Below are 17,355 nucleotides of genomic sequence, written 5' to 3' on the forward strand. Positions count from 1 at the left end.
ACTAAAGGATCAGAATTTTGCTATGTTTCATCATCAGTGTTGGAGGACTCGGGACTCGGACTGGGACTCGAGTCGGACTCGAGTCCTTTTTCAAGGACTCGGACTCGGACTTGGACTCGGAAGCTAAGGACTTGGACTCGGGACTCGGACTCGGACCCCAAGGACTCGGGGACTCGGCTCCGAGTCCTCCTCGAGTCCGGCAAAATAGGGTCTTTTTAGGTCTTTTATTTTCGTTCATTGTAAACTTCTTTTTATGCTTGATCAATAATAACATCACATGATTAATTTAAGTAATTTTGCATGCAAATAAATTCAGTTTGTAAATAAAAGTACAACCAAAAGCAAGATTTCTTTCAGTTATATCTTTAATTGGTTAAATGGATTTTAATCATAATCGTTTGTTTTGACATGACTGCTTGGTTAGACGGTAGAATGTACATGAATAATAATACCCTGGGGCACTCAAGTTAAATTTTGGTAGGGGTGTGCGGCGCCGAACTTTGGGAACTAAGAACTGATTTGGGGGCAAAATAGGGACATTTTTGTGGAGGTCTGTGAACTAAAATTGGGCCACATTATAGGCTTTAAAGCTAATAAATTCAAAATGTTTCCAAATTTAAGCTAAAGAGCTACAATTTTTCAGAGTGTTAGGCTCAATGAACTGGAGCATGATGCAAATGTGGGTCTCAAGGAACTGCCAGAGAGCATGAAAAAGGGACCCTTGACCGGCGCACATAGCCTACCCGTACCACCTTTACATGTGAGTGACACTCCCGGAATAATACTGCATAGGCCTACAGCCAGATCCAACACCATTTCGTTTGGCACCTGAAGTTTGGTAGTGACGTCATATTTTGATTGTCATATTGCAACTTTTGCCTCTTTAAAACACAAGCCTAATATAAGTTGGGGTGGGGGAGTCTGTGATTATACTCTGTTTCCAAGGTAGGCCCTTTGCTACCTAAGGGGCTTAGCAAAAATTATGAGCATTGGGGGAAGGTAAAATTGTGGGCAAGAACTTTTTGGCCGATCGAAAGTGGGGGTGGAAGCAATTTTTGGCAAGCCGAGAGGGGGGAACAAGCAATTTTGGCACATATGGGGCACCTTTCAAATAAAACGCTCTAAAAATGCTTAGAAAACAGTACGGAAACGCTTACATATTATGCAAATTTGCCTGCTCGCGCGCAACATAATCTAAACCATTTAAGGTTTGTAAATTGGGATCCCAAAAAAATGGCATGTGTAAAGGGGGTGCAAATATTTTGGGCAGGCCGGGAGGGGGTGCAAGCGATTTTTGGCAGGCTGAGAGGGGATAAGTATATCTCTTACAGTTTCACCCCTCCCCAGGCTCATGATAATTATTGCACAGCCCCAAAACAATACTAGGCATGCAAGGTGGGACTAGCAAATTATGTATTTACAAGAAAATAATATAGAACTAAAATTCTGGTTAAGCATGTTAAGTATAGGCCTACATTGATAAAGTATTGGTCAAAACCCCGGGGCTTGAATTTGATACATAAGGACTCGGACTCGGACTCGGACTCGGACATTGAGGACTCGGACTCGGACTCGGACATCAGAAATTGGCAAGGACTCAATCGGACTCGGACTTGGACTCGGACACCAAGGACTCGGACTCGGACTCGGACTCGGATGCGAGGACTCGACTACAACACTGTTCATCATAGACTGTAAAAAGAAATTTTTACAGTCTATGGTTTCATTTGGCAAAACACTTAACAATATTGTTTTAATTCCAAAAAAATGACTGCTGTATTTTTCTGGAATCAGGGGTAGAAAGAAACAACACTATTTTGTGTCAATATTTTGGTCACTTGATCTAGCTTGATCTGTAAGTCGGGTCTGTAAGTTGATGTTAACTCAAATTATTCTTCACATCATTTCAGAGAGACAAATGTATCAAAAGCTTTGACTTTGGACAAGTTTCTACAGAAGGTAAGTGATAACGTAATGGCTTCCTAAGGTGGGAATGTGATGGGTATTAATATCTGTGTGCATGGCTCAAATGTATTTTACTTGTCAGTGTAGTTATGTAAAGTGGAAACTCATTATAAGGAAGTTGTCAGGGACAGAGAAATTAGTTCTTTATATCCAAATTTTGTTATATCAGGGTTGTAAAAACAATAAATAAGAAAAGAATTTTGTAATTTGGTTCTGGAAAAATACTTCTAGGGTTTTTCTTGAATCAGATTTCGTTATAATGAGGTTTTACTGTATAAGTAGTGGGCTTGAATTTATATCCGGCATGATTTAACTGAATGAAAGGGCATAAAATGTTTTGCTTTTGTTATCCAAGCATGCAATATTTATATCTATAGTATTTACTCAATACACCAGTTCCACTTGAGTGAGCGGCATGTTAGGCAGCTTAGGTTTCAGAGACATCAAAACCATATTAAAGGAGCATGGCTAGATTTTATGATAATTATGTTTTGTACCTCACATTGAGGCTTGTACTAAAATAATCTGCTTCCCAAGTTTTAAGTTAAGTTACTGGCAGTTTTGATAAGTAGTATCACCTCCTGGCTCCCCCACCTTTACCCACCATCTGCAAAAGGTGCTGGCTATTTCAGGGCCCCCCCTTTTTGACATGAAAATTATTGGTCAACCCCATAGAAAAGCATATAAACTCAATTTTCCCAGGAAAATTTGTGGTAATTTTTTTCAGGGCCCCCCTTAGGAGGGTCAAAAAATTTTAGGCCCCCCTTTTTGCATCAGGCCCCCCTAACAAGTGTTTGTGAACGGTCCCTAAGTTAATGATTATTAGAAAAATGAGTTTTCTTCAGTTTGATAGGATAAAATGAGGAGATGAGGTTGTTGATCTGGACACACTCCTTTAATCTGTGAAATTCCATGCACTTAGCAAGTAATACAGTGCATGCTGTATGCAATAAAAGCATTTTATTCTACTTTTTCCCCCAGTTTGCAGCAATGGAACCAGTGGACTTATCCAGTGGATCATCAGAAGCGACAATTCAAATAAATCGTCCAGTCTTCACAAATGAACATTTTAACAAGACTTTCCCGCCAAAAGCACCAGAAAATCTGACCAAAACAGACTACATCAAGAGAAAAATTCAACAGAAATGTCAGTGTGGTAGTGACACAGCAAAACGATTGGTGTATTATCTACTACCAGCAGTGGAATGGATACCCAAATATAAGATAAAGGAGTATTTGCTCAATGATTTTGTTGCTGGTTTAACTGTAGGAGTTGTCAATATTCCACAGGGTAAAAGTATATCTAATTATTTATTTAATCTTTGTTACCAAAATGTTTAAAGTGTTGAATGTGGTGGGTCCATGGTGGCTTGGGTTTACATTAATTATAAACCATACCATTCCATCAGAGTTAAAGCCATATTATAACATTTCTGTAAAAATAGATTAGTATTCATTTTCCATAAAATGTTAGCTTTTACTGTCAGATATGTCCAACTTTTAATTTTGAGCCGAACAAGTGAGGTAAAGCATAGAAAATTGGAATTTACTACTATAGCGCCCATGCATATTACTCCCGCGGTTGTAATACGGTACGATCCTCGGGGGTGTGTGTGTGTATGTGTATCCCATGTACGTACTGTGCATACGTGTTCGACTAATATTTCCATCGTATAACGCCGGTTCCATCGTTTTATTCAAAATCTCGGATTTTGACAAAACTACAGCACCTAAAGTCTTGATTTTTGCAGAGTATCTTTATTGACTAAAGTACATTACAATCGTGTAAAACCAGAATTTAAAAAATATTTTGAGGCGTTCTCCTCAGCAAATGTTATAATATGGCTTTAAGTTATTTGAAATATTTTGGTATGTGACCAGCTCTGACAAAACCAGGAACAAGTCGCATTTTTCATGTCTGGCGACTTGTTCCAGGTTTTGTTGGAGCTGGTCACTATGTGATTTATTGAATTAAGTTTATCTTGATTCTTGACAGCAGAAGAAGAAAAGGGATCCCTTAAAATCATTTAATATATATTGCCCAATATCCCTCATCTGTGATATACTTGTATGATGAATACTAGAAAATAAGACAGGTCCAAAATTTCAGCCCAAATCATTCTGCTCTTTGTAATGTTGAACAGTGGCATAGCCAGGGGCAAAGGGAGCAAGCTGCCCCTCCCCCTGTGAGAAGTCTTGCCTTCCTCCTGTTGGATGCTGGCTGCCCTGATATTTAAGATTTTAGGCCTTTTTTGTACTTTTTAGCCCCTCCCCCCCCCCCCCAAGTTGACTTGCACCCCTTTTGCCCACCCTCTAAAATCGTGTTGGCTACGCCACTGGAGAACAAGTTCCATGGAGCTCTGTCTTTTTGCCTTAGAAATGAAACAAAATTGCCAGAAAGGGCCTTGCCATATTTCCTATTTAGTGGTGTGAGATCATGATAATCTGGTAATTCTAAACCAAGTATAATTTTGGATGTTTTGCATTTAATTGATTTATTTTTAGTATAATTGGAGGCAACAAATTGATTTGAAGCCAAATAATTAGAGCACAAATATGTGCTGGTAGCATGGTAGACCTATAATTACCATACCAGAGCACAACAATATATTTTACTAGATTTCGCGGTTCTTGGGTTGGGCGGTTCTCGTGATAGGCCTATCTCTAATTACCCAACACCCGTTACCCATAATACTTGTCCTGACCTTTCAAAATACTACGATATACCTCTCTCAATGATTAAGACACAACTTAATCAACTCTGTTTTGTAGCTGTGACGCTTACTTCGGTACCCATAATCTGAAAACCCATCGTTGGCCTCTTCCTAGCCCTGTCCTGCTACCACATTGGAGGACCCAAAAATACCCCGAAATTCTAGTAGTGTCTGGATGTAGGCCCGGGATGTAGGCCATCAATTCAATCGGGAGAAATGTGAACGCAAACAGGTTATATAGGCCTTACCATAACTGATGATTTTTATGTTAATTGGCCTATTGGTCCGATGAGATGCACCTGTTAGTCACACTGTAATGCTTTCCGATGCGCGATCGCGGTACTCTGCGCACACCCAGTTGATACTCAGCGATAGCATACCGCGAAAGCACGCGATATCGCACCGCTAGCGACGCGATACGCACGCATGTGACGCGATGTCGCACACGCTAACGCTATAAGCTGCAGACGGACATTCTGTAATTAGTATTATGATGTGCTGTCTACTGAAGATAGCATAATAGATCTAATTACTAGAGCACAATAACAATTATGTGCTGTCTACTGGTGATATCATATCTAATCTAAGTACCATGTAGTTGTGTTGTCTACTGAAGATAGCATTGTAGTAGACCTAATTAACATGCAGAGCACAATAATAATTGTGTTGTCTACAGAAGATTGCATAGACCTATAATTACTAGAGCACAATAATAATTATGTGCTGTCTACTGAAGTAAGATAACATAGTAGATCTAAGTACCATGTAGTTGTGTTGTCTACTGAAGATAGCATTGTAGTAGACCTAATTAACATGCAGAGCACAATAATAATTGTGTTGTCTACTGAAGATTGCATAGACCTATAATTACTAGAGCACAATAATAATTATGTACTGTCTTCTGAAGATAGCACATCCGATCTAAGTACCATGTAGTTGTGTTGTCTACTGAAGATAGCATTGTAGTAGACCTAATTAACATGCAGAGCACAATAATAATTGTGTTGTCTACTGAAAATAGCATAGTAGAACTATAATTACTAGAGTACAATAACAATTATGTGCTGTCTACTGAAGATAGCATAGTGGATCTAAGTACTATGTATGTGTGTTGTCTACTGAAGATAGCCTTGTACTAGACCTAAGTATTGTTTACTTAAAGACACAACAAAAAAGCTGCCATATGAAAACGGAATTTCAAAGAATTTAGAGACTTCCGGCCTGGCCTTTGTCAAAAAAATTGATATTCAAATTGCAAGTTAGTGTAAACAGAAAAAAAATAAACATAACTGTTTCTACGAACAGAAACATATTTTCAGTTATGCAGAGCACAATAATAATTGTGTTGTCTACTGAAAATAGCATAGTAGAACTATAATTACTAGAGTACAATAACAATTATGTGCTGTCTACTGAAGATAGCATAGTAGATCTAAGTACCATGTAGTTGTGTTGTCTACTGAAGATAGCATTGTACTAGACCTAATTAACATGCAGAGCACAATAATAATTGTGTTGTCTACAGAAGATTGCATAGTAGACCTATAATTACTAGAGCACAGTAATAATTATGTGCTGTCTACTGAAGATAGCATAATAGATCTAAGTACCATGTAGTTGTGTTGTCTACTGAAGATATATAACATTGTACTAGACCTAATTAACATGCAGAGCACAATAATAATTGTGTTGTCTACTGAAAAAAGCATAGTAGCTCTAATTACCAAGAGCACAATATGCATGATATGTGCTGTCTACTGAAGACAGCATAGACCTAATTACCAGAGCAAAATAATAATGTGCTATCTACTGAAGATAGCAGGGTAGACCTAATTACCAGAGCACAATCAATAAACTATGTGCTGTCTACTGAAAATAGCATGGTAGACCTAATTACCAGAGCACAGTAATAACTATGTGCTGTCTACTGAAGACAGCGTAGACCTAATTACTATGCAGAGCACAATAATAATTATGTATTGTCTACTGAAGATAGCATAGTAGACCTAATTACCATTTAATTGTGTTGTCTATACTAAAGATAGCACGGTAAACCTTATTACCATTGCACAATCATGTGTTGTCTACAGATGATAGCATAAAGTAGCTAGTAGATCTAATTACCAGTACAACAATAATTCTATTCAATTAGTTGCTTGATTTGGTTGAATGTAAAATTACACATGGCCCATTCCATGTCAACTCCAGGGATGTGCACCGCAGCACCTCTTCAATTTTTTTTTTTCTGTGTGGTGGTAGATATTGATGAGAAAGTAAAATCCTGAAAATTTGAGCTTCATACTCCATTTCGTTTTCCCGTGGCATCAATTTGAAATTTAGGGGATCAGCGTAAAAATGTGTGTCATAGCCCGAAAAGACGACGTTGGAGGTCCATAAATGTATAAAGGAACCCTTTAAAACTTTGAAAAGTATGTATCCTGGGGTACTTTTTGGTGTAGAATTCAAATCTGCTATCAGAAAACTTGCCTTCTCCATAGAGTTGTACACATTTTTGATTTTGCATGTATAATGATTTCATGTACAACTCTATGGAGAAGGCAAACCTTACTAATGTGTTGAAGCCATCAAGAACCAAAGCCAATATCTCTCAGAAATGTTGTCCAAGAACATATCTTCAACATACCTGAAGTTGATGGTGGGGCAAATTGTCTGACATTGGTTTTCAGGGGGTCAAAATGTAAAAAAGTGGTTTTCCATGGGTAATATCTCAGCTAAATGTATTCTAATATGCTCAATATTGGATAAGAGTAATGTCCTACCAAAGGGCTCTGACTGGCAAAAAAATTGGCGCTAAAATTATTTTTACTTTTGGAGTTCTGACCCCCCAAAGTTGGTCCTGGTTGGACGAAGTTGCATTTTGAGGGCCCTATATCTTTTAAAGTAAAGGAGTTACAAGTTTTCTGATAGCAGATTTGAATTCTACACCAAAAAGTACCCCAGGATACATACTTTTCACAGTTTTAAAGGGTTCCATTTATACATTTATGGACCTCCAAACATCGTATTTCGCGTTGCGACACATTTTTTACGCTGACCCCCTAAATTTCAAATTGATGCCACGGAAAAGCGAAATGGAGTATGAAGCTCAAATTTTCAGGATTTTACTTTCTCATCAATATCTACCACCACACAGAAAAAAGAAAAAAATTGAAGAGGTGCTGCGGTGCACATCCCTGGAGTTGACATGGAATGGGCCACATATCACTATGAACTTGAAAAGAATATTTGGGGCTGATTAAATTTGCTACAGGTATGAAATCATTAACACATGAGCACCATCACTAGCTATAAGAACTATTTTGATTGATTGATTACAAAGAGAGTTATATCATATTGAGCCACTCGTAGATATGGTAAGAACGCCTGAAGGGGATTAGGCTAAAAATTGGAGATATAAATGCTATATTTGATTGGTTACTCAAATGATTATATCATGTAATGAACCAATCAGGGGCTCTATAAGAAAGACAGTAGTGTCTCTGGGGTTAATGGTTAATTTACTAAATAATTCTGACAAAGAATAATTTTCTAATTTTGTTTTCAGGTATGGCATTTTCCCTGTTGGCATCTCTGGCACCTGTGTATGGTCTATATGTATCCTTCTTTCCAGTGCTTATATATTTCCTAATGGGAACTTCAAGACATATATCTGTTGGTAAGTTTACGTATCACTTTAATTTCCATTGTAAAGAGATGAAAAGGTTAGAAAGAATCCGCTCTATAAATGGATGGAGGGGCAGGGTGCAAATGGCAGCTTTTATGGTGCAATTGTCATCCTGTACCTAGTATGCAACCAGGGCCAGATTTTCCTTTTTTGGGGCCCTGGGCCACACCAAAATTTGGAGGCCCCTAAGCTCACTGTGAGGAAGGTATTATGCACTCAAGTGACCAAGTTTTGGTCTACAAATTGGAGCCTATTACAATTTAGAGGTAGATGAGCATATATTGATTCAAATTTTGCAATTTTACCATATTTTGGTCCAAAACATGGTGTTTTGGTGTTAAAAAGGAACATACCAAAAATTAGGGGGCCCTGGGCCCGGGCCCATCTGACCCAATGGTAAAAAAGGCCCTGTATACAACTGCCTGATCACATTTTGAGGCCCTGACTAATGGGTATCAACAGGTATAGACAAATCCAATTTCACATATTCCTACACCTCACTGTGGCAGCCATAGCTGAGTCCCCATCAGGTCCATCCCACTTGAAATGAGAAATGATGCGGCCTTGGCATGGATTTTAAACAGCATTCCATCACCCATGTTACATGTAGACAAAAGAATGATTAAAGTTTACAACACAATACAATAGAGGTTGTGCATATGACCATTGACCATGATATGACATATCATACTGTAAATCTCATCTACATATAAAGAAATACTGGACAGGACCAATTGAAGGACACTGGTTCAAATCCTTCGTTTGGAGCCAATCTATAAAAGCCTGCAGGGCCTCTATATATAACATCAATTTTTAGGCGGCTTCAAGTTGATCCACCCAATTGGGCAGTCACAACACCAGTTTGGTGTGGTGGGGACCCAATAATGGCCGCATGGATTCTGATCATCACTTGGGTTGTTGGATTCATCTATCGGTTTACTGAATTACAACTACAATTTTACCTGATGACAATTTTTACCACTGCCCTCTACAACACTCCCTTAAAAACATAAGCAAGAAAAATTAAAAAAACAGGTTACAGTTTCTTTAAAATGTTCAAATAACTAAGAATAAATTTGTTGGGAATTTCTATTATTTTGACACCTGTCAAAGTGCAGTATAATTTGACGATTCCTGCATTAAAATGTATGTTTGACTGTGAGCAGTGTGAAGTTATGCCTGCATGTAATTACCTAATTTGCACAGGCTGATTCTCAAAAATGTGAGGAACTTCGATACTAAATGCGGTATTAGAATTCGAATGTCCGGATTCTAAACTATATTTTAGCTAAGTAAGAGCAATTTCAAGGTATATTCAACAAAATTTGATTGTACAACAACAATGCATTGTGCACCAGCTGTTACAAACTAAGCATAATTTGTTTTAATTCACATTGTAGTTTTGATACAGCTCATTAATTTATGCATACTCTTTCATTCAATGCTTAATATAATTTGCATATACTATCTATATAGACCAATTTGAATAGTTAAAATTTATCACTTGCAATAAAAAGATTGATGTTCCTGTTTTCGTTATTATGTATCTAGCTCTCTGTTCATTTAATACACACCTATGACGTCGCGCTATTGTTTTAGCGCTCCATTATTTTCCACGAATGGAGCGATGATCACAATAACACGCCATTAAGTAAATGCCTTTCTCTTTTCTCTGAAAAGCAAATACTTTTCAGGGAAAAAGTACTGGCATTTACTGAATGTAGTGTTAATATCAATTGCACTTTTGAAAAGCAAGTATTTGCGAAAAGTGCGGTATTATTATCATCACTTCATTCATGCAAAACAATGATACGAAAAACAAGAAGAAAATGATTTTCATTAATACAATAAATTGAGGAAGCGGATAGCAACATTTGCACAGTATTGTCATGGGACCTGAGAGCACATCAGACATATCGAATTGCATGCTGAATACGAGCATTGTTTAGATAGGGGGGCCTATCTAATAATAATAATAATTTTGATTTTGTGAAATTAGCGATATAATACAAATTATTAAAATTTCATATTTTTATATTTTTCCAAATGTAACAGTCCTCGAAGTAAACTTTATAAATCTAATGATATGTAATTAAACTATAGGGCTATGTAGCTGGGATGAAAAGCCGACTCAATTGAAAATTTGACCTTTCATATAGAACTTAAACATTTGTTTCCAAAAAGACCTACATTTTTAGTGTTTTGAGGAAAAATCTATATCTTTAATAATGAAGGTCACAATTTACATATGATTGACGGCTGTTCAACCCAACTTCCTACTATTTACTGCATATCGTTAGATTTATACAATTTACTTTGAGGACTGTTAAATTTCAAAAATATCAATTTTAATAATTTGCCTTAAAATGTGTATTGTATCGCGAATTTAATAAAAATCTAAATTATTTGATATCAGAAGGATGTGTCTGATTTGCTCTTAGGTGCCACAAACAAAATACGTAAAAGCGTCGCTATCCGAGCCCTTACAATGCAATCTGTGAAAAGTAAGTCAAGATCAAAACGGGCAGGTTAAATTGTTGGCTAAGTACGTTGTACTTATTATGCAAGATGTGTTTTACCCTCACTTAGGCTTTACTTCGTAGGCCTTTACTTTTATTTATTTGGACCTTTCTTTCACGCTTACTGTTTTTTATAACATTTTTTTTTTTTTTTTTTATTTTTATACGTTTTCAGTGGCTTAGTTCTTACATATAATTTGTCATATTTTGGGCAACATTGCTACATATACATAATACACATTCTGTATCAATGTATTTAGGCCTATGAATCTGTTTATTTTCAAATCGTTCTCTTGGGCATGTTTAATAATGATAAAAGCCACAGTAGGTCTATTTTCTGTATAATTTTTATTTGTCATTAGTATATCTGATGTTTCATCTGATGGTATTTTGGCATGCTTGAATATTTACTTACATCGATCAGTAGGCCTATCCGATACCGTAAAACGGGTAACTTTGGGCACTTTTCAGAGTTTTTAAACCACTGCTTCCAAACAAAACCAAATATATTTCTAATTATCTCTTTTTTATGACGTTAGGGTTCCCTTCTACACCTTGAAGTTGAAAAAGATTTTTGAATAATTTTGAAAGGGTGCCCTAGGGGTTGAAAATAGCCTGACCAAAGTTACCCCGCATTTGGGGCAAATTTGGTCAGAGTATTACATTCCATGAAGAAAAGAAAATGAAAAAAATTGATCTTCGCTGTATATGGGCAAGGTTTTGTTTTTTGTGACATTTATCCCCATGCAAAATTAAGCAAGCACGCATCCTTGCTCACAAATATCGATTTTATTTTGTCTGAAAAAAATGTAAAAAATGCTCATTTTGGTCAAAATGCCAATATTTTCAGTAACTTTCAAAGAAATTGGACATGAGCGACTTCTTCCAAATATATTTCTTAACAAATTGAGACCAAATATGACTAAAAACAATATTGCTGTGCGGAAATATGACCATTTAAAAATATATTTGAACGACCAAAGTTACCCGCTTGCGAAGTTACCCCATTTTACGGTAATTAAATATTACAATGTTAGGGACGCTCCATTTGATTTCGGAAGGGGACTGGAAGTTGAGGTGGCTTTTATTTCAGCGTCGGCGGCGAAGTTTGTTTTGTTTTTTGCCGACAAAGTTCAAGGACAATAATAGGCCTAGGTAAAATGTGTTGTAGAACATTTAAAATTTTCGTACCTTTTCGTACCTGATTTTGGTCCTTCTGCTGCGAATCAACGATATATATCCTCGGAATGATTCCATCACAAAATTATCCAAGATAAACAATAGTGTCCATAATTGCATGGTTGTTCCAAAATCGTAAACTCGATTCACAGAGAAGAGTATCATTGCTCAGGTATAGCGATAGGTGTAGTTTTCTTGAGGTTGACAACTGTAATGACCATTTCATATGAGCCTATACATGCTATATGACCTTTTTGCCAATTTTCCTTATTATGCAAAATAGAGACCTAAACGCATAACATGACGCAACTACTTCAACAGTTAATACATTAGAAGTGGGCATAAAGAACTATTGATGGTCTAATCACTTTAATGATTTTACGAATCTACGTTTATTCAATTTGTGTAACAAACATTTTAAATCTTTATAATTCAAGAAGGTGGTTATACGGATGATTTGAACTAAACACCTGGATCGTGATATGATGGGTATTTCTATAGAAATTTTACATAAAGCTGAGTCGGACTATTTTTGCACTTTCGCACCTAAAATTTAATACGATCATTATATTAGTGTATTGTCGGCATCAATGAGTAATTGATCAATTTGTAAAGAGCAACCTATTTCAATAACACTCCATTCGTGAAAAATAATGGAGCGGTAAAACAATAGCGCGACGTCATAGGTGTGTATTAAGGGGTTGTTTGGAATGACAGGTGAGTCAAAGGGGTCAAAAACAAAATTTTTACCTTTTTGACCTCAGCACATGTGTATGTATGATCTGCCATACAAAAATTAAAAAAACAATACCTCAAAGTATCATTTTTTAATGTTTTTGTCATAATCACGCTTTTCTACAAATTTCATCTGTTTGTACCTGGGGCGCGTCTGTTGCCAGGAAGGCCTACATGACAGCATAGACACACGTTACAACCTTGAATAATAATACAGAATTGTGACGTTATATTCTTCTTAACCTATCTTAGAACTGCCTATTATTTCAATTGTTATACTGTTCTGGTTGGTTTATTGCATATACTGTATAGAAATTATGCAATATGACGTCGAGCATGACAGAGTCATCTTCATTCAAATAAAATTCAGGTACCCGTAAGGTACCACGGAGCAATTCGCCACGATAATACAATAAAACAGATGAAAGGTATGAATGGTTGTGGAATCGAATTGCAGACCTGTCCCTCTGTCACCTTAGAACTGCATCTCGTAGGCAATGGTAGGTAATAAACCAACCGGAACAATTGAAATAACAGCATGTCTTGGTCTCAATTCAAGATGTGCAATTTGGACACACCTACTCGTTGGCTGATTTATACTTCAACAGTTCCTCAAAGCTATATCAGAAAAGCTACTATCTCATTGTTCATTGGCCCGCAGTATCGCCGCCTGGGCACTCAACTTTAGAATTGATGGGTATATGTGCCTACAAGCGTCATAAGAAGTAGGCGCATATCAGTACAAACGTTGGGGGTTTTTTATAAAAAAAAGGGTCATTATGTACAATCAAAATGAAAAAGGGGTCATTGGGTATAATATTTTGAAAACTGAAGGTGCCTGGTCATCGGGTATAGTCGGCTTCAAAAGAGGGGCATATATTGACAGGCACATACCGTCACCTCTAAAGTTGATGCCCCCCGGGTGCTCGCATTATATTTTGTTCATGGCTCGGCTTTTAAAACTCCCACACATCACAATAAGGCTATTGAAACGTGTATAGAATAGCTAATGATAGACCGGTCGCTGCGATTAGTCGCGGAACCGAGCGACATTATAGTAAACACATCGAGTTTATAACACAAGTGACAGTAGTCGTGAATTATGGAGGGTTTCATTGAACTTCTACCAGCAAAATATGGAATAATACTAACACAAGACACCAATCGAGATGATGATACCAGCCATAATGGAAGGCTTGTATTTGACCTTCTTATGAATCCAATTTCGTGGCGAGAAGTTAAAAAGGTAATGTATATTTCAAGAAATTTGGGTTCAAAAATTCCGTATCAGCTCGTATCATCAATTCCGTAAATATGGCGTATAGAGGCACAACTTGACAATAAACTGAACTATTTAGAGCGTAAAGGACGCACTGGATACACATAAATTTGTGTTTCCTTGCTGGCGGAATAGTTGCAAAACTCTTTTTTGTCAAAAAAGTTGGACAATTTATGAATTATGATTGGCAAAATAGCGAAAGGAAATAGACTTTTCCAACCATGTAAAACTACACTGGGTTGTTGACATGGTCGACATACATTAAGGCATACACATGTTCCTAAAGTAGGAGGTAAGTACTATAATTAATTGTTTAAAGTGCTCAACATACCAGCAAAAAGTCATATGGTCATCAGAGTACAGGGACTTTGTGAAATACTGGGTACAAAAAAATAGTGCGTGAGCCGATATGCAACATCAAATATAAAAGCCGATTTACATAATTTCCCATGACCTTACAGAAGTGATCGTGCTCAAATATAAAACTATAGAGTTTGGTCCTTGATATGCACCATCAATTGTGTACTTGTGATCAATATTGCTAGGCAAACAATCACAGCAAACATGCCAAAATCCTCCCATTTCTCCTCCATTTACACACATATAAACCCATCCCTTAAGTCGGTTAATGGCGCGGATTAGAGCGTGAGTGGGTAAGAATGGCCGCCGCTCGCGGCTCAGCCATTCTTACCCACTCACGTTCTAATCCTTGGCCATTATCCTATACATAACAGCTGTTATAGTTTCATTTTAGTAGATTCTGCACCAAGGTGTGGTCTTTCATCAGGAAAGAACTTAACATAATAATAATAATGATAATCTGAGATGTTCTTTGGATGTCTTAAAAGTTTTTACAAAATGATGGGGCTGTAAGTGTGTGTGAGTATGTGTTCGCCGCCATTACTGCCAATTCCGGCTTGAAATGTGGGGGGGGGGGACAACCGGCGAAAATTGTTAAAAAGTTGCTGAAAAGAACAAAAAATTGGTAATTTTGCCGAAATGTGAAGGGGACATGTCCCCTGTCCCCCGATATTGATGCACATGTTCGCCGCCAAACGAGGACATATTTGTGGTAAAACACCTCCAACCATGGACACACACCTAAACATGGTCTGTCCACGGTCTGCCGATAGGTGCAGGTTGACGGAAATGATGTAAAAATGCCTATTTAGAGCATGTCCTCGCTTGGCGGTATAGGAGGTGTACATGTACCCCTTACGATAGTACCATCTCATAGTGTGTATGTGTATGTCCACGGTATGTCGATTCACTGCAGTAATGTGTGTCCTCAATTGGATAGTACAGTGCTTTCTTACTTTGAAAAATCCTCGTTTGGAGGCTAGGCGCTTACAGGCAGCAGTGGGTGGGGTGTGTCATGGGGTGGGATGTGTGGGTGGTGTGGGGTATGCACGGGTGTTTGTGGCACCTGTACAGTACTGATCTTTTCTAATTGATTAAATTTTGCGAGCATGACATTGGGGTCCATATTTTGTGACACTTTTTCCAGGCACCTTTGCTGTTGTAAGCATCATGTGTAGCAACGCAGTCCAAGAGATATTAAAAACAATCAAATTGCCAACAGATCAACCAATGACAACGGAGATATCAAGTACATTAGAATGGAATGATTCTAATGTAGATGTAGTACCTACCAGCCAATATCTAGAAGCTGAGAAAATCAAAATTCACACTGCGTTATGTCTTCTAGTTGGCATTTTTCAGGTGAGATAGTTAAAGCCATAATGTGTGATTTGCTCCACAGCGAGGCCAACGCCCTCAATTTGTCTTGAATTTCTACTTTTTGCATGTTATAATGTCCAGAGGTGTACTAAAATACCACGGGTAAGATAAGCCTGAAGTACTTTAATTGCACTACTAAATTTAAGTTTTTATATTAAATGGCTAAACATGTCCTGTGAATGTCAGCTCATGTGTACACACGTTGACACGTTCATATATTTTTTTAGATGCTGATGGGTGCTTTTCATCTAGGGTTTGTGACAATTTACTTGTCTGACTGTTTGATTCGTGCTTTCACCTGTGGTGCAGCCTGCCATGTCATCACAAGTCAAGTGAAATACTTCTTTGGGCTTGATATACCAGCACATCATGGCTACTTTGCTATCATATATGTAAGTATCATAAGCAGAGTCTTATTAGTACCCATCATTTTCACCAAAACCATGAAAACTGCCTGTCCAAAATTTGCCACCCTGAAAACATAAACCAGACCTCTGCCCCTTGTTTTCAAGTTAACAGAATTTAGCATTATGTCACATTAATTTTGCCTGTCCCAGGAGCAAACTGCCTGTCCAAAATGATGGGTGGACATGTTGCTAGCTAATATACTAGCAAGTAGTAATATGTTGTAGATTGTTGTCACTAGGTCATTGTCTTATTATTTATGTCCAAATATGATAAATTAAGTCAAAGTAAACATTTAGATATGCCAACTTACCGATTGATTGGGCTATTAACCAAACAATCCATATAAGGTCAATCACTCAATGTTGCATGTTGGCTCGAAATACTGGGACAAAATTAACCAGAAACATTACAATTTGAGTTGCTAAATTGCTCAGTACCTACACTTACTGATGTTGAATCCCCAGCTCTCTTGAATACTTGGTTGTAAAGTTATTAACCTTTTATATGTCAATTTTCTTATCTGATTTATTGTTTTTCTCCTCAATTTTTGTCTATATCACAGTTTCATTATTGCTAACTATAACCTGATTGTACCAGATCTAGTCACATTTTAGACCAAAATAACCCATTCTGGGAGCAGGTCAGTGAAACAACATTGCAATTTTGCAGGCCCAGTATCATTTTTGACCATATTCAGGGCCGTTCCGACCATTAGGCCAGGCAAGGCGGTCGCCTAGGGTGGCAAACGTGAGGGCGCAAAAATGGCGGAAAAAAAAGCGGGAATGGAGAAAGATAAGGGACGAAAAAATGAGGGCGGATAAAAAAAAAAAAATGGGAGGAAAAATAAAAAGGGGCGAAAAGAGAAACAGAAAACAGTGCGGAAAAACGTGCACCACCCTTAGGGGGCGCCGAATTGACCAATTCAGTATCAATTCTGCAGTGCCCCTCCAGGTGATGAAAGTCCACATGAAAGTCCACATTTCGCACAAATTTGAAATATCAATTTTAGACCGAGATTCAATTTCATTATAACCAAAATTAATTAGTGGTAAGCCCTATTTGTGCACACATTTGCTTGCTCCGCGTGCAATTATTTCAAGAATTGGGGTGGGGGCATCATTATGTATCCTT

The 17,355-nt window shown here is 37.5% G+C and overlaps 1 protein-coding gene across 1 annotated transcript in view; it reads left to right on the forward strand.

Moving 5' to 3' along the window:
- Positions 1-2,817: 2,817 nt before the first annotated feature.
- Positions 2,818-17,355, forward strand: part of LOC140147267 (sulfate transporter-like) — a 28,839-nt gene continuing 14,301 nt past the window's right edge. The window contains exons 1-4 of the mRNA XM_072169045.1: positions 2,818-3,256; positions 8,245-8,355; positions 15,584-15,798; positions 16,044-16,208. Coding sequence (XP_072025146.1) covers positions 2,878-3,256; positions 8,245-8,355; positions 15,584-15,798; positions 16,044-16,208 — 870 coding nt within the window. The 5' untranslated portion in view covers positions 2,818-2,877. The remainder of the gene's footprint in view (positions 3,257-8,244; positions 8,356-15,583; positions 15,799-16,043; positions 16,209-17,355) is intronic.

Source organism: Amphiura filiformis, chromosome 3 (genome assembly GCF_039555335.1).
Source record: "Amphiura filiformis chromosome 3, Afil_fr2py, whole genome shotgun sequence".
NCBI classification, from domain to species: Eukaryota; Metazoa; Echinodermata; class Ophiuroidea; order Amphilepidida; family Amphiuridae; genus Amphiura; species Amphiura filiformis.